Consider the following 23904-nt stretch of genomic DNA (forward strand, 5'->3'; position numbering starts at 1 on the left):
TCACCAGTGAGAAAACAATCCATATGAGATCTACTGTTTACAACACTTCACACCGTAAAACAATCAAATCATGTGGTACGTTTGCTAAATTGGGGGAGTGAGACTACTTCACTGAAAAGCTTTGGGGCTTTACTCTCTTTGACCTGTTTACTGTAAGGACAGAGGGAAGATTGAGCCGTCTTAGAATACTGCTGCAGGCTGTGCTCTTACAAAAATAACTTAACTAGGTTAGCTGATGCTTAACTAGGCATCAGACAAGTAGTTCCATTTTTGGGTACTATATTACTTATATTACTTATTTTAAAATTATGCATTGTGCAGGCAGAAAACCTAACTATTTTTAAGATGGAGTTTCATTGATTTCTCTTGGTTTTATGGTTCACCTCCAAGGCAGGAGGTCCTTCCTGCTCCTTGTATATGTGTATGCATTCATCTTTGTAATACTTGAGTTAGAAGATGAGTGAGAATACAGCACTGCTTAGCATGAAAAATTGAGATAACTAATTATATCAAAGGACTGAATGTTTAATCTGGATAGATTAAGTCTGTAAGAGAGGAAAAGTGTCCTCAACAATACAGGTTCATGTATAAAGACTCTGCAAGCTTCATACTCTCGTTCTATGGAATAACAGATTTTGTAAATAGTGATGGTTTTCAGTGTAGAAGCCATGGTACTCAGACAAGAATCAAGCTTTCTGGTAATGAGAGCAGCATAGGACAACTGAAAAGGCTTAATTATCATGTCAGAAAGACATTAGTAGTTCTCAGTTGAAGCACTTGGTGGCCATGTCACCATAGCAAATGAAAGAACTTTTGACTTGACTTCAGTTCTTTTAGTGCCTCATGAATAATCGTAACAACAAAAAATCATTCTCAGTAAAAATACAATATACATCTATGTTTCTATTCTTTACTTATCCCACTCCCAGTGAGAATCAGTGTCTTTGAGTCTCTCTTTTCCTTTAATTGACACGGTGGGAACCCATTTTTCATAATTGGTGATGAACCCTAAAAGAATCCCTCACCTAACTATTGTTTTGGACTAGCTATAGTAATACTGACTTCCTTAGCATTCTTTCCGGTCTTTAAAGTAATTTTGACTTTTGGTGATAGGTGATTGGTTCACACGTGTTGCCTGATTACCTCTCAGACTACGGCAATATGCCAAATACATCCATGGAGTGAGGAGTGAACTTTAATTTACTCTGACTGATATCAGTAGCGAAATTCAGATTGACTTCAGTGGAGCAAGACCATGTCCTAAATGAGTAAGTCTTTGAGACTTTCAATTAAAAGTGTCCGCTGAGACATTCTCAGAATCTTATTGATCTCATTACCACAATACATTAACTGTTCGTGCTTAACCAGATGAGCAAGAGCTCTGTAGGAAAGATACACTGGTGTGTAAAAATCCTGAATTGGATTTTATATATCTAACTTTCATTTATTACATTAATGGAAATATATTTCTAAGAAATAAATGACATTCCTAGATCTTTGTTTAGCTTGCAAGTTAATAAATGTTATTCTACAGACAGGAAAAGTGATAGATACAATGTTTTTGTACATACAGAATTTCAGTTGTGCTTTGCCTGGATCTTGAACTGAGATTCGGGGTTTTTTTTGTTTTTTTTTTTTTTTTTGAAAAATATATATACAGACTTCATCTTTTGCCCTTTATGGACTTGTTAGATAATAGCAGTTTATTTTTTAAAAATGGTATAACTAAAGTAATCAACAGGAAGCAGGAGTGGAAATCTACTTTTCTTGTCCAGGAAGAGAAATAAGAGAGAGATTATTATTAAGACTATTCCTGCTGCATTTGGATTGTGTATGTAAAATCTAAGTGTGAAATTGCATAGTGATTGATTTCACTTATGTTATTGTTAAACCAGTGATTTTCACTGACAGGCAATAGAATTAATCTGGATTAACTATACCCTTTCACAGAGTGAGATCAGAGTCAGAATCATTCTCTTCCTCCTGCATTTCTTCCTCCATCCATCTAGTTCCCAGCCAGTCTCAGATCAAGTAATGGACAACTTAACATGTGCACTCTCTTTGTGGTAGAGATGTGGAGGATCTTTTCTGATCCATGGAAGATAAGAATATAATAAAATTTCACAATTTTTTCGATATAAGATTACAGATTGCTACTTTAAGTGTTTTTGTACTGTTTCTGTGTTACCACAAGCTAGATTTTGTCCTAAGTGTGTGTTTGTACAACCTTGCTGTAGATTATCTCCATAGGAAAGCATGCCCTCTATCCTTTCTTCTCCTTTTCCTTTTTTTTGTTTCGCAATTCAAGCTTCTGTTTTGCAAATTCAGTCTTCTGGTGTCTGCATAAAGAATGTTTTCGTATTTAAAATACATCTGTTTGAAGATGAACTCTACAGCACATCTGCAAACAATTTTAAAGGAATCATGACTTAATAATAATTTAGGCCAGAGCTTCCATAAAGTCCAAGACAAATTTGCTTGGTCCATTGGCTGACTAACAGACAGTATATGCTCTTTTCCAGATGGCACGTTCTTTTTTCCCCAACTTAGTGGCCAGTGAGCAACACTTGCATCTTAGTCAGCAGGCCAAAGTTTCAGCAGAAACATGTCCCTCAGATTGCCAACCGATGAACATTGATAGACATGTTATAGTACAGACATGAGAGCAGGAACTAGGCCTGGATGTTTAATTTCTAAAAATCTGAAGCCACTTGGGTTGCACTGTTGACTTAAAACCTTTCCATTTCCACTCAAGGTGCCTTTGAAAATCTTTTCTTCTTTCTTTAACATGGTGGTTTTGTGCTGCTGTGCTCTATGAAAATAATGTAGGTGTAAGCCAGAGGCAGAGCCAATAGCAACACATCTAAGTTGCCAGCTGAATAACTGAGAGAAGTGCGAATTTTTAATAGAAATAAATGGAGTGCTATGAGGCAGCCCTTGTGGGTAAGCAATACTCTCTCTTTATTTCCCCTGATACAATATATTTTTCTTTATCATATTTTTAAATGTTCATAAAAGATAATTGTAAAGAAGAATACATTCATATTAACAGCATTTGATTTGGGGTATAAGGCCAGCACAATTTATTGCAGTACCTGACCAGATTCTGGCTACATTTCTACACACTTGCAAGAATATAAATCTAGACCGAATACAGCAGTATTTCTTTATAGTCATGTCACAATAAGTGAAAACACAACACAGCTCCTAATGACAGCTTAGAAACCAGAAATATAAAATGCACCCTTTTTTGTGACCCTTTGTACAAGTGAGGACACATTCAGGATTATCAAATAAAACAGAATATATTCAATTCAGTATTCTAAAAGCTTAAACTTGCACTGCGTTATTTCTGGGCTTTCTGCTTTAGAAGGTGTCTCCAGAAAACTGCTGGGAAAACAGCATTAGACGTTGACTATGAATAGCAGGTAATGTTTTAACACTTCCCTGTCGTTAGTATTCTTGCGCAGTTTAGTTCCCACATGTGTCTTCTCTCTAGAATGTTGTCCCAGCATTAATAAAGGAAATAGCTATTTGGCTGCTTAGTTATGATTTGGGAAAGCATACATACTGTCTGTGTTGTATTATCTACACATCAAAGTTTTCACAAAAAGCTACTTAACACAACGTCTGTACCTACAGAAAGATAATTCTCACACTAGAATCAAGAAATTGCTTGGGGAATTTAAACCAAGACCATGTAATTGCAACAAATGCAATTACGATCATCAGAATGAGAAACAGCTTCAAATGCAATGTTTGTTTTAATACATGTGTTTCTTTCTGGCTTTCTCTTACTTACGCTGCGAGGCAATGCTGGAGCTTCATAACTAATGAGCACTCTGTGGTAAATATGTGTGGTGAATATGTGTGTGTAATACATGATACATGTCTGCTACACTAACGTCATTTGGATTGAGAGAATCCTAATGGTGCAAAGTGCACAGCCTGTATTGTTAAAAACTCTATAAGCTATATAGGTTTTGAATGATGTATACCTTGCAACAAAAGAGTTGTAACCTTATAATTGCATAGCACTGTGGAATTCATGCTATCCAGATATCTCTGTTACTTTCAGTGGACTGTGTTTTGAGTACTTGCTAAATAGTCAAAGGGAAAATCCTCAACTTGATTAAGCAGAGTTGTTTTGCTATCATTTTTGGATGTTGCTTTTTTGAAATGTTTACTTTTTTTGAGCCTGATGTTTGCCCTCCAGGTAGGTAAAATCTGCACATTTGCAAATGTGTGCCTGCTTTCACACCAAAACCCTGGTGTGTGAGCACTAACCAGTACCTGCCTGCAATCACCTGCATGCAAAGTAGACACACATTTTCACAAACACAAATGTGTCCTTAACAGGGAGGCTGGCTAAAAAGGGTGCCATAAGTAAGAAGAGGCAAGAATGTTGAACAAACTAAGGAAAATAGCAAGAGGATGCTTATTAGTGTTCTCCAAAATTGGTTTTAGGGGAATTTCTAGTCAAATCCTAACCTGGCTTTGGTAGGTATGAGCCTCATTGAAGTAACTATGCCAACATCCACAGTAACAAAATGTTTGTGTGCTGCAAACATACATGGAATTTTGTAAAAATGGCCAATATTAAGTAAGGCACTTTATCTGATTTGTCTGTCAGTGGGAACACAAAACCAGTGAAGTGTGTAGATGAAAGGGACAGAAAAATGAAGTGCATCAGGAGAAGTGAAAAGGAAGTGTGCAAAACAAAGCAGTTTTCTTTTTTCACTTTACATTTCACCTTCTTGCTGCTGTATTTTTTTCTGCTACAAACTGTCACCTTCTGCTTCCTCAGCTAATATTTTAGATTCGTTTTGCATGTCAAAGTGGTGCAAGCTACCACTATCACTGGCACCCATTTCCTGACCGTCTTATACCCAACATGTATCTTATAACATCATTTGAGTCAGTGTTAATGCAGTAGTTTTACAGCCCACTGCTACCAAAAGTGAGAAGGAGTTCAAGGAGAAAATAGGTAAAATGGTTTCATTAATTCCTAGCAACACAAAAGATGGCATAAGTTCCCTTGCGTAGAATTTCAACCAAATCCAGCCACCTTAAGTTAGCTAATTACAATTTTTGCCTGCCATTGTGACTCAATTATAAGACGTTTATGAATCTGCATGAATGTAAAATGAGGACACTGTTCAAATGTATTGTTCTGCTTCTTTACCATTACCAAGGAAGTGACTCAATAATTATATTCAGTTTACAAAAAATGCTTTGAGAGGAAATGTTTTGCGACAGATTTAAAAAGTACTGCTTCAATCATTAAGCTATTTTAACTTTAAACATTAAACCAGAAAACTTAATTTTGTGCTATTGTTTTGTTTCTTTTTAAAGGTTTCAGTTTTCTGTTTCGTTTGTAGCAAACCTGACAGCCAACAGCTAAGACAAAGTACAAATGACCTCAATGAACTTGCGTGCAATTATTCCAGGGCTGATACCACTATATTATTTTGGCTACCATTACAACTCTGGCTCTTGGACATTGTAAATACAATAGGTATATTTGGACTCACCACCTTGAATATCTGGTGAAGTATAAAGTACATGATGTGCAAGTATCAAGACTTTAGTGGCCCCAACTGTATCATAAAATAGCGATGATTTAACTTGCACAAGCAGAACCAAGTCCAGCAATATACTCATGCAGTTACTATCCATATGAAGCAGTAAATCTCTTAGTACTGAAATAACACTTTATTTTAGAGTAAAACAAGACAGCACAATATTTAGCACAATAGAGAATGAAAAGTACTGCAGCCACTTGAAAATGTCATGGTAATTTTGCTTGCACTTAGGAAGAACCAAAAAGTCACCCATCTTTACATTCAGTTCTGTGAATTTATAGACATCTTCTAGTAACTGCACAAGCTAAAAACCTTAGGTGCTTTTGACTGCTGCTGGAGTACCTCCAGGACTTCTCTGATCCAGACCTTAGACCTCTTTAAGAGAGAGAGTTTAACTTAAGGGTGCTCAGAGTGGTGTGTGATGAACCACAGCTATCCCAGGGAGTCAGCACTAATTAGCATGCAGCTGCTTGCAGCACTTCAGGGTCTTCTAGGCTGATGGGACAACATGAAAATCCTGCCACTCTTTCAAACTATCAAGCAGAAGTTTCAGCTCCAGGAAAAAGTCAAGTGAACAGTAGTAACATCCCCAACAACATCATGTCCTGCACCTCTTCCAGCTCAGGCACTCATGCAAGACTGACTCAAAGGGAATAGGCTGTCTTGTGAAGCAGCAGCACCACTTTTGTAAGCACTTGGTGTTGTCCTTGAAGGTTTTCTATCCAACCTGCATTGACTTAATGTGATTAGGTCTGACTGCAGTCTGAGGCCCTCCTGCAATGGTCTCAGATATTTCTTTAGACACAGACTTCAGGTAGCATGGCTTATGCTCATTTTTCCTTCAGAGACATGCTTCTTTCCCCCTCTCATAAAGAAAGGTCTCACTTCTTGTGTTGTTCCTAAGCTCCAACTTCAGCTAAACTCAAATCTCTCACATAACACAGTTGAAATGTTGTCCTCTTTTAATATGGAGTGACAGGTTGTAATAAATAGACTGGTTTCTCTGCCTAACGTGTTCCTACCAACAAGTCAAAAATTAATGAGCCAGCACACAGAAGCATGAAGTTATCTTTTGTTTTTTATTAAGTGCATAGATTAAGAGATGTTATGTTACTGTAATGCACAGAATTATGTCATTTCAGCTTAGAGTAATTGTTAATCACCTCAAATTGAAATGATCCTTGGTTTTGTTTTAAAGAGCATAGAAGAACAAGAAGTAGAGGAAAAACAGAAGTAGAAATGGAATATGAGACTATAGTGAAAGTGAGTGAAACGTTCCCCTTTTTATCTAGTAATGCTAATGTTGTTTTCATTTTACATGTCAAAACTTGAGTCAGGAGTGTCCACAATTTACTGCCTGGTGGTTCTTCTGAAATCTTTGAGCATTTATAGCCCTGATGATTATCTGCTAGCTGCATAACATATGCTCCCCCTGGCCATTACATTCTTTTTATACTGGGAAAGCAATTTGTGGCTTCTTCAAATCATACCCCACCCCATTGCCTGCCTGCCTGCCTGTTTTATTTATTGCTGCTTTTGCCCCACTTCAGTGCAGCAGTCAGGAGCTGTATGTAGCAACATGATTTTATGAGCTTTCTTTCCACAGCTCTTTGGGTCATCAGAATATTCTCTGTTCTCTGCTCACAGTAGCTGCAGTACTTTCAGATCAGAAAACCAGGCACTATTAAATGTTTATCTGAAAAGGTAAAGAAAATTTGGGGGTGGGAGGGGATGGGTGGGAAGGGGAAGAAGTGTGGAAGGAAGAGCTGAGAGCAGCTAAAAGGAGTGGTAGGAGATAGGGGAAAGGTGTTGAAGTAGGAATGCTGGGTATCTCTGAAGGATTAAGCAAACCAGGTGAAAAGCAGATAAATTAAGAATTTGTCATCTGGGACCCCAGACTATAGGATAAGGAGAGAAAGGATAAACCAGGGCATCAGAGCAGGAAGAAAAATTGGGGGACAAAAAGAAAAAATTATGAATGTGAATCAGTAAAGCAGGCTTAGTGAAGCCTAAAGGGGAAGATTCAGAGGTAAGAGTGAGTTTTTCAGGAAAGAGGAAGGGAACAGAAGACAACTGGGGAAAGATAGTCTAGCCTGGAAGAAAGATGAAAATAGATTAAAGTAAAAGAATTTTTTTTCATTGCTTTATGGAAAGGCTAATTATTATAACATGCTAATAGAATGAATTAGTATTTCAGAGATAGCTCTGCTATCAGGAGACATAAATATTTATAAGTGAGCTTCCTGAAACCCCTTGTAAATATGGTTGTGCCAGGAGGTCTTGGACTTTCACTGGCAGGGGGGTGGGAATAAACCACACACTTTTGTCACTGAACCGGTGATTCCTGTTTCCTTTGTATTTTTATTTAATCCTTCTTCTATTGCTGCCTTCTGGAATGCTTTGATACGCTTTGCTTCTCTTTGATGAGAGAACCACCATGGCTTCCCTGTGAGGACTGTATTTGGTAACAAAACCTGCCTTTCTGCTATAATTACCTGGCTGCAAAGGATTTGGGTTACTTGCCAGACAGGCACCTACATGCAGCATTTGCTTTTCAGTGTCTGCTGGCTCATCTAGCACACGCGTGCAGGAGTAAAGGAAGCAGCCTTCTCAAGAGCACTGCAGCTCCTCATCTCTAGGATGAGGATGACATCCTTGTCTGGCTTCTCACCACCCCTCTCAGCCTGCCAAGTGATGAAACAGTTTGTGTTGGCACTCTGGGCACTTGTGCAACCCTCTGGCCTTGGGAGGGAGGGAGGGAGCCAGGAAGGAGGCGATGACTCCTTCTTCACGGTCTGATTCCTAGTCCCTGCTACCCTTTGCTGGGAGTGCTGGCAAAGTCGCAATTGTCCTCTCGGCTTTTGCAACACGGGAAGTTGCAGGGCTGCTTCCATTTGTTGGGGTTGTGGTGTAGAAATCCGGGGTTTCTGCTCTTCAGAGAATCGGAGCATACAGGTGAGTGCAGCAGGTGGTGGAGAGCTGTGGAGGAGGAATTCTCTCCGACTGCAGACAGTGATAGTAGAAGAAAAGGCTCAATTCATCACACACACAAGTAACAGTTCTTCTGTAAATCACAGTCCTTCCCCATGACCACCTGGGGCTCCATTTTTGGAACTACTCCTGTTCCAGTCTGTGTGATATCAGTACCAGTGTTAGCAGCAATGCACCGTCAGCAGTGCTGAAGGAGCATGTTTACTGCGCTCTCTTTCTGCTCCTTGGCTGGCATCAGTATGTTGACTCCTTGTACTTCTCCATGGGTTGTTTTATCAGCCTCCTTTTTTTTTAACACTTACCATGTATACTTCTGTGGACTTGTATTGCTAAGAAAGAAGGAACCAGCTCTGTGTGTTTGCTCTGTACCTTGCACAATTGCGACTGGCTTCTAAAATCTGATGAAATGCAATTTTTTTTTTTTTTTTGACCAATATATGAAGTGTGACTCTAACTTGATTTGTTTGACTCTTTGGCTGTGAATCACCCATCTCTGTCTACATGGACAATAACATATTCTTCATGTATCTATACATACCATTACATGCTTATGATTTATTTTAATGTTTTTGCAAAACAGTGATCATTTTTCAAACACTTTTTTAAAAAGAATACAGTTAATTCTAAATATTGTTTTGTTCTCTCATTGCGGTAAGGTCATAGGTTAAAATTGCTAGGTGGATCCCTGATTTCATGACTGCTGTTTTCCTCTTGGATACAGGCAAGGCAACTAAGAATGAACATTTCCTGAGCAAAGTAGTTGTGACAAAAGAAAGTAGAGGCCATGATGAATATGTTGGCAACCTGACAGTATTCAAAAGAGTGACTTACTGGAGATGACAACATTAAATTGGCAACTGTTCACCAGTGAACTGGGATTTCTATGTTGTTTGTGTTTAAGGATCATGAAAATACTGATTCCTCTTCCTAAGAGATGTGCTGTCTTCCTTTCCTGAAAAGCAGGAGTATGTGAGTGAAAAGAGAAAAACAGAAATACTTGTGTTAACTCTGTTCATCTCATATATTGCTTATACTTTAAACAATATGAGGCCAACCTCGTATCACTTGCTTGGACCTAATTAGAATATCTTGGGAGGATGGTGGGGAACTGGACAGTCCAACTGGCTACTGCAAAAGTAGAAGGAAATCAGACCTCCGAGAAGAACCTCCTGTGGTGTCATGTGATCGCTAACGATATCTCCTTCACCAGAGTTGCTTCTTTCCTTTGCTTCCTCCTCTCAGGACTTTAACCTCATAGACTGTGTGTATAGGGAATGGTATTAGGGGAAGTACCATTCAGGGAAGCCTACAAAGTGATAAGTGAGAAACAAAATGGATCAACACCAAGTGCTCGGGGAGCTCCAAAATGGTATGAAGGAACCCATCACCCCCAGGTTCCCCTCGCTCCAAAGCAAATGTGAGAATCATGGGAAGAAGCTTTTTCTCCTTCCATCCCTTTCTGCCCCAAGATTTCACTGCTTCAACTACAGGACAAGGCATTTTGAATGTCATATAGTAGCTGTTCTGGATAGGAGTAGGTCAGGCTGCACAGAAGGAAGGAATCAACCCAAGTATTCATGTATGCCGTCAAGCGGTATCTCAGCTCTTGCCCCCCTATGAGAAAGCACTGGGTTTCTGCTCAGCAGAACTAGTGACCTCAGAGAATATTTGCATGTAGGAGAGGTACATAATCCTTATAAGCCATGATGATGGCTGTGCAAAAGTCTGGAGGAATGACCTAAATTGACAACTTCATTCATGGACTGTCTAATTCACAAATGACTAGATATTAGCCATATATAGGAGGAATTTTCTCTTAGTTAACGGTGTTGTGATTTATGCTTGTCAATAGCAGAAACCTAAGATTAAAATGTTGAGACAGAATAAGAGAATATAGACTTACTAGTCAAGCCTGAACATGCAGATCTTTGTTTTCCATGCGGAATGACTGTTCCAATAGGATACTTTGGCTGGGAAGGGATGGCTCATGAGAGCTCTGGAAAGTAGGAGCTCAGCTGTACTGCTGCAGTTCCCTCAGCCTTGAACCTATGTTTCAGATGAACACTTAAGCACATGAGAGAGTTTTTCAGTGAGGGTTCAGCCCTGTGTAGGTGATGTCTAGAGTCAAGCTGGCATCTTTTCTACATCTGGACTTTTGTAAGTCTTTTAATAGCAGTTATATACTAGAATTCTGCCTGGTGCAATGTCAGCCACCACTGTATGGCATGTGGGAATGATACTGCATGTGGTAGCTCACATTCTGACATCTTTATTTTCATAAAATGGGTGCCAGTGCCTAAATAAAATATACCACGTGTAGCATGTAGGGCAGATTATTTTGCAAACAGCTAATACCAAACTTGAGTATTTCTAGAAACTTACCAGATAGAATAAATTATCTCCTCTGGTCCGTCTTGAAATTAAATATTTATATTAGCATATTTAGAAGCAGCTGTTAGGATCGGAGTTTTGTTCTGCCGGGTGTTATACAGACCTTAATGAAGATGTGGCATATGCGTCAGTGAGACCTCAGTGTAATATTCCTGCTCTTAAAAGGCTCCTTTCTGCTGAAAATTCTGGAGGTTCAGTTTTCAGAGCAGAGTTCAGGTTTCAGCAATCATTACTACTGATAGGACCGATGGTCTTGGTGGCAATTAAATCCTCCCCTATTCTTTTAGTAATACACCTTATACTGCGTAGCTTGGATACTGCTGAATTTAAGGCATAATAGATGTATGAGTCTGTAATGCTGAGTAGCATGGAAATTATAGAAGCTCCTGAGAATGATAACTCACTGTCAGTCATTTTCTCAGCATACAAGGGAATCATTGTAATTCTGGGCAGGATCTCGTGCTCTTCGTAGCATAATGAAATAAGCTCTGCAGTAACTTCTAAATTCCATGTCAGTGATAATTTCTCCTCTTGACCTGGAAGACCCTTCATTCCCATTTATTTTCAGACAGACAGACACTACTGTGGCTCACACTTGGAAAATACTAATTGGTTGAAAATTAATTCAGTTTTTTAATTATTACTTGGCTTTTTTACCCTTAAGTGATTTTTTTTTTTTTTTTTAAGGCTGGGATTTATTTCTTGTGATATCAGCTGCAGTTTAATGGCTGCTATTCCCTCAGGAATAGATTTAGTTCAGTGACATAAACCATGTTTGAGGGTTTGATGTAGGCGAAGATCTTCTCTATTGACTGCTGCAGAGACTAATACAGTGTGAAAAAGCAATAAGGTTGTTCACAAGCCCAGATCTTTTATGCAAAATAAGTGTCTGTCTTTCCAAATTCCATACAGTTGCCAATAGAGTAGAGATACGTGTTGTAAATATGAATTTTGCCTGCTAAGAACTTGAGATTACTCTGTGCCCTGCTGTATTTCTTTTGCAGAAGTTTTCGGGGTGGCCTTACTTAAGTGAGTCATCCTCACTCCCTGATCTTCCTGCTGTGATAGTCTGTTGTAGGCACCAACCATGACAATGTCCATGTTATTTCCCAATTTTACCATTACCCAGAGACATTCATCAGGTATTTCTCTTACTACATGCTGGAGATGAGTATGGAGGTAAATATCATTGATAAATATCTCACCAAGGACCATTTCTTTACCTGTCCTTCCTGGACAAGCTATGTCTTTTGTATGAATATCATGTAATGTGATTTTTTTCTAGAAAATCCCTGTTTCTACCAGCTAGATCATTATTCTGACTTATTTAAAATATTTCGGATCCCCTTTTTTTCCAAATTTTAATGAGCTTATGCATCCACAAACATACAGACATGTTGTAACTGGATTGACTCGGTGTCCACCTTCTTTTCCCTCCCATAGCCATTTGATGAATGTTAGAAGGAACACATTTTTTTTTTTACAAACAATGCATATCATAGAGAACATCATTGAATATGTTGCATATCTTTTGTAACAGAGAGTCACATATCCAGTGCAGGATACTTATATTCGGAAATCTCACAGTGGCTAGACTGAGTGTTAAAGGGGATATCTTTTTTCTTGCGTGGAAGTGTAAACCATTATTGACTGACAGTGAAAAGAGCTGTATTATACACAGTAACTTGACTGGCCAGTGCTCTGCCTTTTCTTAGTAAGTACAAGTGCAATTAAGTTTAGGATACAAGGAACAGTAAGGTGGAACAGCTCTAACTCTGGTGGTCTGGTATGCAGCAAGGAGTGAAAGACAGAGAGCTGGCTCAGTTTGACTTTAAAGAAGCCCCTCTGTCAGGCATACTTCCAGATTATTTCCATCAGGCATGCTTTGCAGCACGGACTATTTCAGCACAACTGCTGCTTGTTTCTAACTTCTGGACAGGAAGGCTCTCCCAAGATCTCTGAATCAGCTGAATGCTCTCTTTGACTCCTCATTGATCCTGTGGGCATAGAGGATTCTAGAAGAGACCCTCACCTATCAATTAAATGGTTGCATTTTTTTTAAATAATTCCACTTCCCAACATTGCTAGCACTGAGGATAGCTGCTACAGTAACAGCTGCTGACTGATGTGGCAGTCCATGCTGTGTGCCTCTGGCAGTTGCCAGCATGAACCAGCTGTAACGGTACAAATGTCAATTGTAACTTCAATATAGCAGTGAAGCAAAAAATGACCAGACAAGGGAGCCTCTGTTGTCCTAAGGTCTATCCTACAAAGACAGCAAGTTTTAAAAGAGTGGTTTGAAGCCTTCTTTGAGAGCCTAGAGCCATAACAGGGGGATAAGAACTAAAAATGGTGACTTCTCCTGATGTATAGACCACATTTCTCTGCAACCAGCCCCCACTCTATCTTCTGAATGGCAGGATCTTCATAATACAATATTCTTGGAGTTATATATGTTGCTCCCCTTATTTTGCATTAATCATTGGTGTTCTTTTCTTTTTTGTCTGAAAACAGTTTTACCAAATGATCAGAAAATGAATGCACTGCAAATGCAACACTGCAAATTAAACAAGTGGGTAACAGCTTGTGGTTTCAGTAGTCTGTATTAACATGTGACAAGCAGAGAATAGTAAACTGAGAAAGAGTTCTCATGTGAATTCAGTGCCCCCATTATCTCTCCTTCTTTATCCGAAGGGCTGAAGAAACCTTTTTTGTTAGCCAAGACTGCTTGGTGCTTCGGCTTAATTTTCATTTCAGAACTTTAAATACAGATCGTGTCTACAGTGCTGCAATTAATGGATAGCCTAAAGACTTATTATTTCAAACTAATTGATATGCAAGAAAGTTTAAATAACATAAGTGATAAGAATTTTTTAGGTATAACTTCTGTAACTGATTCAGAATAATCTTATTACTGTTATATAGAGTAGCAATTGACTTTATTCATTCACCACTACTAAATCTAATGCTTGTCAGTGTTTCTATAGTTCTAAATACATTTACATGAAGTGGGTAAAAGATGGCATTTTGTAAGTCGTTGTTCTAGAAGTGTTTTCTGCAAGTTAATAATCTCACTCATTTCTGATACTTTCCTACCATCATTTGGAATACTCCCAAAGTCCAAGTTAAGTCTCTGATATCCTTAATCCAAACATATTTTAAACAGACTTTAAAACAAGCAGCCAATGTTTTTAAAGTATGCAGTTGCTTTCTGAAATAACTTGATCACTTATCACAAGAGGCCTGTATTTTTGTAGTGCTCATTAAACTTATCTTCAACTAGATTGTGATCAGAATTGGCATCATAGAATACATTGTAAAGTTGTAAGACTTCTCAAGAACTTTTTAATGCATTTGGAAGATGTCAAGTACCGTAGTAATAGTAAAACGGTGATAGAGCATTAAAGAAAAAGAGTTTCTTATTGAAAGAGGTTTGGTTTACTTGCATATTTTTTGGGTTTATTTCCTTTTTTTTTTTAAATAACATTTTGCACAGAACAAAACTTTTACAAGATAGAAGCTACCAAGAGTCAGAAACATAGCTGAAAAAAGGTTAAAAACAAATTGGACTTCTAAGGACCATGTTATACATTTTGATGGCATGCATCTCAGTGGAAATAAAGCAAAAGACCTACTGAAATTCCATGAGATCCACCTTAGTTCAGGCTTGACCCTCTGATGAACTAAACTTGTATGAATTATCTTAACTTCCATGAGAAAGGCCAAGGACCAAATCCAGCACACATTAAAGTTAGTAGAAAAGCTTGCTCTTCCTGTAGTAGGCTTTAGGTCTGGATGAGGCTCCAGGGGGGCCACATATTGGGGCCTTCTGAATATCTGTGGGGAAGGAAAGTACCAGTGGAAGCGATTCCTCTCAGTGATGGTATCTGACCCACCTTTCTGGGAGCTGCTCTTTCTTCTTAGGATCCTGCATGCTGCGCTTGACCGTCCTGCTGAGTCTGAATCCTTCCATACGGGATAGGACAGCATGGACAAAAGGCAGTTCTGGTCCTTTTGTTACCAGTAACTTCACTTGCTGCTCTAAAGGAAATTTGTGTCTAACTAAGCATGGACTCTTCCTCTTCGGTCCATCCTCTTGATGCAGCCAGCTTCTAAGTGCCATGCCCACAAATTACTTACATATCAGGTTAAACCAAAAGGCCTCTACAGATTCAAAGGAACTGGACAATACAGGAATCATACCATAGGGTCGCTACTCTGTTCTCCTTTTTTGTTTTATGCTCTTCTGTTCTTCTCCATGTATAACAGCAAATTCATCTGCATACATCTTCAAAACACTAATATGTGTAAAATGTTTACTTCTCCTGCTATCCAAGAGTTGGAGATACAGCTGTAGGGTATAATTAGAGGCATTAGATCTGCTTTGAGAAAAAAAGAACAGTTTCTCAAATTCTGATCCTCTGGGGATTAGAGATACTGAACTCTTAAAAAGACAGCCAAAATTCTAGTAATAACTAGAAGGGATAACATACACTGGCTCCATTTGGGTTAATCTAGTGGACATCTGATATAGTTAGATCAGCTGTTCCTATTCTGATTTTTGTCTTTGCAAAGACCCCCAAAATACAAGTCATCACTTGCCTTCAAACAGCTGTATGTAATAAGTTGTTAGAAAACAGATATTCTACAGCCCCTGCAAGAATTATTCACAAACTGGTGTGAATTATTTAGGGATCTTACCTGATTGTAAAGATTAGGTCTAGATATTCCTCCTTTCCTTCAGTCTAAATCATTGACCTATAGAGTATTGCAGCCAGCCTCAGAGCAGCTACCTGTAGAGCTTTTATATACCTGGAGAAACTGCCTTTTGGATTGCCCTATCCCTATCGTCAGTTCTTGTCATTTCAGACATTACCACCTTAAAGGAGCTGTTGTAAGTTACTAGTTTTACGTATTCCTTAATTAGTCCCTAATAATTTATATGGTTCTGTTAGAAGAAGCAGCATACACATATTGTTTATATATGTTGATTATAAAAAACAAGTGCTACCTGTAAGATTTTACAACCTAATGAAGGACAAGGATAACATGCTCTTAAACAAGTGATTATTGTGGATGCTGCAGGTGCTCAACTCACAGTTATTCCTTTAAAAGTTTGGCTGCATATCATTACTATTTTTTCATCTACCCACCAGTGGTTACCTCATTATGCTAAATTTATGCTTCTTCCTGTCAATTACTGAGCAGCCATTATCACGGAGACCTTCAAGTATGCTGTGAAGCACACTCTGGTCTGCAGCAGTAGTGCTTGCACCAGTGGCCGGCTCTATCACTTTCAGACCTGATACATGCACAAACCAACTCACTTCAAATCAGGGGAGTTGTGCTGGTTATAAAACCAGCCCTGGCAGTGGTATACATTAATTATAAGATGATTTTGTTGAGGGATTCCAATTAGTAGCAATTAGTAGAATTTTGACCTAACAGAGTCTGGAGGAAGAAGAGACAGTTCCTACGAAACTTCTGAGCAGACATTGGCAGTGCATCCTAACCAACATTTGATTATTTTTCCCTGAGCAGTTTTCCAAAAGAATTTCCTTTCTATCTCAACTGGGATCTTTGGTAGCTACTGTAACAGAAATAATAAGTGTTATAGTTCATAGCTAACAACTTCTAGAGGAGAGAAGGGAGGGTATGACAACACTGGGTTAGCTCACTTTTTTCTTCCAAATCTATCACTGAGCTGAGTAATTCTGCTGAGATTAGTTTCAGGAAGAATAATTCCCTTTTTAAAACTAACACTAAAGCTGTAGAATTTAGATTAATGTGGTGAATTACCATACTCCCTTAATGTTAAATGGCATTTCTTTTTTCTTTTTTTTCTGATTTGCTTTCATTAAGATCTTGTCAAGAGATGTGTATTGTTAGGCTAGTTATAAAAATAAATATAAAATGCTAATTACCTTAATCCAGAATGGCATGGTTTACCTGACAAACAGTGAAGGTAGAATGACGTTACTTGCCATCCCTTTTATCCATGTGCTAAGTATTCTTGGAATACTTAGGTATTTCTTTCATAAGAATGAAAAGGCTGCATGCAGAGACAAATCAAGAACAATTCCATTGGCATCGTTACAAACTAGACACAAGTGACATCAGGTCAGATTCTAGAGACAATAGGAAAGTCTCACATTAACTTTAGGTACATGTTATAGTGCTTTTCAAGTCCTTTTGAAAGGCTCATGACTTCTAAAAATAGGCAGTGACTTTTCAGCCATGGAAGGTCAGCCATGAAGGTACCTAAGCATTTGATAGGCTAAACTTCTCCTCACATGAACCTTCACAGTGGTCTTTTAAAAATGGAGTGGGAAACAATCATACTACTAAATGCAGACTAAGGATTTAAGGAAGGTGTCTTATCTGTTCCTATAAAGCTGAATCAGACAAACATGTCTGATTCTCAATAGAACTCAAGTTCCTGGTAACTTGATGAAAATAAGTCCATTCAAACACAATTTTCCCTCTAAGATTCCTGGTGTACAGAAGTTCTCCAGACATAAGAATTCTCTAACTGGTAGTAAGTGGTAGTATCCCTTCATTTCCTGTCTCTGTTGGCTTTGGAAAAGCTTCTAGGGAATTTGTATATCCCTTTTCCTGGCAAAAGGTCAAACCACAAAACCAAATTGTACTAGTGGGAATACCATTAAGAGCTCTGTTAAGGAGGACTTTAAGATGTCCAGCTGCAGTGCAAGGTGAAAAGCATAGCAAAGGGCAGACTTAAACATGCCAAGCACTATGATGTGCACACTTTCGATCATCATTGCTCATTGCTAGCCTAGGCTCTACATATTCCACCATACTTAGGAAGAACTGACCTCTGGATATCTGCTGGCTGGTTGGGTTGCAGTATGCTCAAGGTGGTATTCCTTCATCCATGCTACATGTTAAGAGGGCAAAGCATGGTCAGACGTTTCCCTTCTTCATGGAGCTCAGGTGCCCAGCAGAAACCCCCATTAGGTTGCATGCAAAGAGACAGGAGGTGGGCAGGTTTGGACCTTCTCCATGTGAATTTGTTGTCCATACCCGTCTTTTGAAACAGGCTTAGAATTTAAGTGGCAACCTGGCCCTGTTTCCTGGTCTTTGTCCTTTCATGCTTTGCAGCTTCCTTCAATTGCTATGGCAAGACAGTTGAAAATCCTGAACCTCTGAAACAGGGCAGTAGGGGAATTGAGCTTACCTCATTTGCACCCTTTCTTTCTGATTCAGATTAGTTGCAGATCTCTGCTTGTGAAGGAGTGTGCACTTTATGCTGTTCTGTGCCAGAGGTTCTTTCATTTGACCTAGTTAGTTTTTGCCTGTACTTACATGGTTGGCAGTGCTGTCAGTTCCAAAACCCTTTGAAGTCAATCACTGTTTTCTTACTGGCTTGAGTGAACTTTGGGTGAGCCCTTTAAGAGGCATGAGTTCAAGCTACTCTGTGTAACAGTGGGACAGACTATTATTTATCTAGCGTTATAAAACTGCCTTATATGTCAATTTTTGTGTTGTGGGATGCTTGCTAAAGATCATTAAAATAAAGTTTTCTGTAAGGTTCATTTAAACTTGAGGGGTAATTTGACCTTTGAAAAAAATGTTTAAATAAAAAACAACTGAACTGAGACATTAATCCCTTGAACTTAATCATGAGGATGGCTTCATTAACCTCCCATTGCATAGACAAGAAGAGGAGTTTCTTTCCTTTTAAGTTCATTGTAGTATTGGGAAGTAAAAACCATCAGGCTATTTTTAATTAGGTAGAACCTCTGGGCAGTGTGGCTCTTACATTAAGCTACAAAGTTTTTAAGAGTTGCAGTTAAAATTCCATACTAATTTTGCTTCCCAAGTCAAAAAATGCTTGCTGTGTAATACAGCACAAAACAATGAGAATTGGTGGATATATGGATGAAATAATGGCGGAAGTAGTGAGATGCGAAGATAATAGTATTATATGAACATAGAACAGCCATGAACTGCATCAGACTTTGTATTTTTAATAGCACTGGCACTGGCATCTTGGCTTTGCTGTTCTTTATATAATAACTTTAAATGGAGTCCCAGCCTCTTCTCGTTGTTAAACTCAGTCTCAAAACTCTCCCTTCTTGGGAACACTGTGTCATTAATGACACTGTCCTCTTGGAAGGGCAGAGGCCTAAATACTGAAAAAGGAGGGACAGTAGCTCTGTCTCCACTGTTACACTCTTGCTAGGCATACAGCTAAGCCCGTGTTGGGCGGTTTCGAAAATGTCACCCTCAAGGAATAAGTGTGGGAATATGTGTTTATTTTGCCGCTTGATTTTTAACTAGTGTATACTAACAAAAAAACTGAGGGAATTTCAGTAATTCATCCTGAATGGACTGAAAACACCAGCAACGGTTCAAAAAAGGGCAAAATCTAGGGGAAATACTGATTAATCCTGCCAAAACTGATTTTTTGACAAATAAACTGTGAAAAATAAGTAAAAATAAGACGTCACCTAGCTCCATCCGTGAACCAGCATAGCAAAAGCCAGTATACAACTCAGCTGCAGGGTCAGAATGTGCTTGTGGTCTTCTCTTGTGTGCCTTCCCAAAGTGGTTTCCATCCAAGCCTACTCTTCATGAAACACTCCAACAGCTGTTCTTGGTTAGATTGCTTTCTGAGCACTTAGGAAGTTTCATGTTTGCTCACAAAGATATTGCTTTCATGAATGTGAATGTTTGTAATTTAATGTAAGTTATTGGTCAGCACCTGCCTCAAACTCTGGGTATCTGAGAGTAGTTTTAAACTCCCTATTGTTTTAGTACAATAGTTTAAAATTTCAAAGATTTAAAAGCATGTAAACGGCTTGGGTATCTACATCTTATTTTTCAGAAACAGCTAGTTCTAATTTATTTTAAAAAATATCTTCCAAAAAGATTAAGACATAGATTCCTACAGAAGAGTATGCTAACATTCACTCATTCCTCCAATTAATCTCTGCTGGTCTTCTGGAAAAAATAATGTGTGGTGGTGAAGTAAGGTACAGGGAATTTTCTTTAAAAAGAGCGTATCAAATATGTCATATGAAGCTTTTCCTTTTATTGTTATGTTTAGAGGCAGGTGTGTGTGATAAAAACCAGACTACTCCACTGAAAAAAAATTGCATGTTACTTCATCAAAGAAAGCCGTAGTTTGAAATGTTGTTATTTCTTGTCCTTACGCAACCTCAGTTCTCCCTGCTGCCGAATTCTAAAGAAACCAAAGAGCATTGCTAGAATTGTATCATTGCTATAAATGCTAGAAATATTCCCCAGTGTTTGCCTAATGTAACTATCATGTGCACATTCAACTGCGTTCATTAGTCTATGTGTCTCAGATACTTCAGCTTTACATTCTGAATAGATTTTTTCATTAGGTTGTTATGTGAGAAAATAATGGGTTGGTCACTAAATTGTCTCATGCAAATAAATTGGTTGGTGAGATTCAATGCACATGTCTGCTAATAGTAAAGATGAAGCCAGATGCATGTTGTTAGTGAGATAGTAAATATTTTGGCATAGCCTTCGTTTTCACAAGGGATTACAGAACAGTAACTACTTGAAAAGATTTTCAAAGAAACAGTCTATGCCTTTGATCTTTATTCAGTGAGTGGTTGCTTTCTAGTCTAAAAGCATTCATTTTTAACAGGATATTAACAGAAGGAGAGCTCAGTAATTTTCCAACCAGCCTTTTCAGCGAAGTTTGATGCTGCAGTCTTTATGATGTGGAAAGGTCCAGTCAGTGCAAGATAAACTTCAAAGTGCTGTATAAGGCTTTATCAGTGTGATTATTTTTTGAACTAATGATGGCTTACTTTTAAAACTCTGCGCAGCACCCTGACAATAATCAGCAGCATGGAAATTACACTGAGCATGTACCTTAAAAACATTCTCTTCAAGAAGCGCTAGTCGCAAGACACACAAACCTCAGTGCATGTTAGGAGCTCTTATTACTCTGAACAGGCTTGAGAGTTTGGGCTGAGTAGCAAAGGTAGAGCAGGGTATCGCGGTGAAAGGAGGTGTCAGCTTCAGCCATGGGATGGATGAGTCTGTGCCATTGCCATTGAGTAGCACAGTGGTGCCACTAGAGAGGAACAGAAAATAGATCATTTGTTTCCTTTTCATTTTATTGTAATATCTGAGAAGAAATCTCTTTGCTTAGAGGGAATTTTCTGCGATACTGAAATGACCTACTAGAGATGTCCTGCCAAAGATCAGGCACAGGCGACACTGTCATTATCTATTAGCAAGGTGAATTTGCAAGACTGAAAAAAACTCTGTTAAACTGTATTCAGAGTTCAGTTTAGGCAAAGAATCCAAAAGCTGTGGTGCTGGTTTCACCACAACTTTTTCTGATCTCTACTTTGTCAGCTCCTGAGCCCTCACACTTTATGCCTTAAGCACCTGAAGCTTTCATGTCTTGTCTTGCTCCTCTTTCAAAAACAACCGGAACCACTGACTCTGCAGGACAGCAGCACTTTTAGGCAAAACACATTATATAACGGGCTGTGTGGATTCCACTGCACCTTTGGGACATCCTGCTCAGCCGCTGCGACGCTGCGCAGCTTTGAGATTCGTGTTTTCTGTGGTTCACATGGGATTTGAAATATTTCTGGAATCTATTGTTTCTGTCGTAATCTCAAGATGTCATTTAAAAGGAGTTTCTGAGGGACTATTATGGCCCCTTGAGCTGAGAGTTACAATAGTGCTACTCTTCCAAGGCCTCTGCTGCTGGACAGTCAGCTGCCTGTTTACAGGGTGCCTTGGAGGCATCATGGGATTGAAAAAATCACCATCATTAGAAGATAATGATACACTGAGTTTTTTCTTCTTTGTTTTGAAGACAGTATCCAAAATACGGACAGCACTTTATAAAAGGGATGATTAAGAACCTCTATTTGAGCTGTATCAGTAGAGTTATTTATCCTGGATCCACCTCAGTAAACTAAGAGCAGTATCTGACAATAGCCATGACTTCAGTGGAGTTTCTCTGGATTTACTGCACTGAAACAGCAGACTGTCTTTTGCTTGCAGTGACGTTAACTCAGTTACTCCAGTGATAATGAAAAAGAACAGAATCTGGCCCTAAAATGTCTTGCATATTCATGGAGCAAGGATTTTTTTCCCATTCATACCAGCTCAAATTATCTTTATTCATATGCATCATGAGATACATAGGTCACATATTTATAGAGTCATCAAAAAAACACTGACAGCTTAAGAAAGTACTTTATCCACAAAAGGAAACAATTACACAAAATAGTCATCAGAAAAAAGAATGATTCCAAATATACAGCTTACAAAGCACAGAGCAGGGCTTTGCACGAGCAGAAACTGTACTGCCGAAAAAATAGGAAACAAAGTTATTGTGAAGAAAATCCCCTCACAGAATTCAGTACAAGCGATTTCCTTAAAATGATCTGAAATTGCGAACGATAATACCACTATTGGCAGCAAAAGATCACCTGTTCAGGCTCTTGCTGCAAGTAGCCTCTCTATCTCTGAAGTTTTCAGCAGCGGTACAGTACAGGCATGTGTATATATAAAACACATATAACCTGGGCACCTGCTGATAGCCATCTTATCATTCAAACATTTATTTTTAATTAGCTCTTGGAATAGGTTTCTGCTTACTAAAAACAAAGAAGATAAAAGTTTCTTTATGAGAGTGCCAGAATCTAGAAGCCCGGGTCCCAGTTTCCTTCACAGTCCCAAAGGTTTAACTGAGGTTGCAGTTAATAAAGGGGGAGACACCGATTGATGAAGGCCCTGAGGTTACAGTCTAATGACTTGAGACAGCAGATATTAAAGAACTCGTTTGTATGGGAACTGGTTGTACATTAGAGAAGGCATAGCAAATCACCTTTAGTTTAGTAGGAAGAGACACAAAGTTGAAACATGAAAGATAGCAGTCAGAGGAAGGCGAAGGGGTAGTATATGTAAGGAAAGATAACACCATGTACAATTTTTAGACTCCTTGGCTTGTGAAGTGTTTTGTTATAGAGGTGTTCTAGTGATTTTTTCAAGCGCATCTTGGGGCGATTTAGGAAGCAGAGTTTGTTCTTGCCATTTTGGTCTTTGCAGAGGCAAATAGAAAACCGAGTATCTGGACGGCAAAACCTGTGGGCAGGAAATGCAGGGAAATGAGGGGTGGGGGGGCACAGACGTGGGTCCCTCCAAAATGCAGCTACTCACTTAGCAAGAGCCCCGGACTTCCAGTAGTAGTATGGAGAGCTTGCCAGGGCAGGAAGACTGCCAGACTGCAGGAAGACTGGCTAGGTGTGTAAGGTCTTGTGGGAGCTTTTTCTGGGAGAAAGGGGCTTTGGAGCTGGGAGCTCAGGAAGCGCTGGAGTTGGTGTCGCCCACGTCTCTTATGGTCTGAAAAGTGGGGTGCTGGTATCTGGAGTCCATGAGACTAATTCAGTGAGAGGAGGTAGAAAGGGGCCTAGCAGGCCCTATTTGCTTCCATGGTGCATCTAAGCAAAAACATTCCAGGAGAGCTCTGGCCTTGACAGTGTCTCACTTAGGAGACATCTGGAGCTGCTGTTGGAAGACTGTGTTTTTGGAGGTTACTGTCCCACATGGCAAAATCCCACTGTGACAGTGGGAGGACAAGATTTGGCAGGCAGTTCTCCCTCCCTGCTGTTCTTGCTGTTGATGATGATGAATGCTTTTGGACTATTTGTTTACCATGACTTAACCATTATTTTTAAAGGTAGTGATAGGCATCCACTGAGACTGTCCTTGTCTGAGGACAGTAATCATTATAGGAAGCTTTCTAGTCAATGCAAAGCCATTCCTGCACCATCTGTCATTTTAGCTAGTATAATGCATGTTCCCCATACCTTCTTTGTTACGAGTGCCCTTAGGTTTTCTTTAATGATTCCACACTCCAGCATCTTTTGAGATAAAACCTCAGCTGCCTGAGCAGTTTCTTTTC

The 23904-nt window shown here is 39.0% G+C and overlaps 1 protein-coding gene across 1 annotated transcript in view; it reads left to right on the forward strand.

The window, feature by feature from the left end:
* The window catches only part of PLCB1 (phospholipase C beta 1), a 484775-nt gene that overhangs the window by 451091 nt on the left and 9780 nt on the right, over positions 1 to 23904 (forward strand). The window contains exons 34-35 of the mRNA XM_026064146.1: positions 4198 to 4216; positions 6784 to 6848. Of these exons, the coding sequence (XP_025919931.1) occupies positions 4198 to 4216; positions 6784 to 6848 (84 nt within the window). The remainder of the gene's footprint in view (positions 1 to 4197; positions 4217 to 6783; positions 6849 to 23904) is intronic.

This window comes from Apteryx rowi, unplaced genomic scaffold (assembly GCF_003343035.1).
Source record: "Apteryx rowi isolate R43461 unplaced genomic scaffold, aptRow1 scaffold_21, whole genome shotgun sequence".
NCBI lineage: Eukaryota > Metazoa > Chordata > Aves > Apterygiformes > Apterygidae > Apteryx > Apteryx rowi.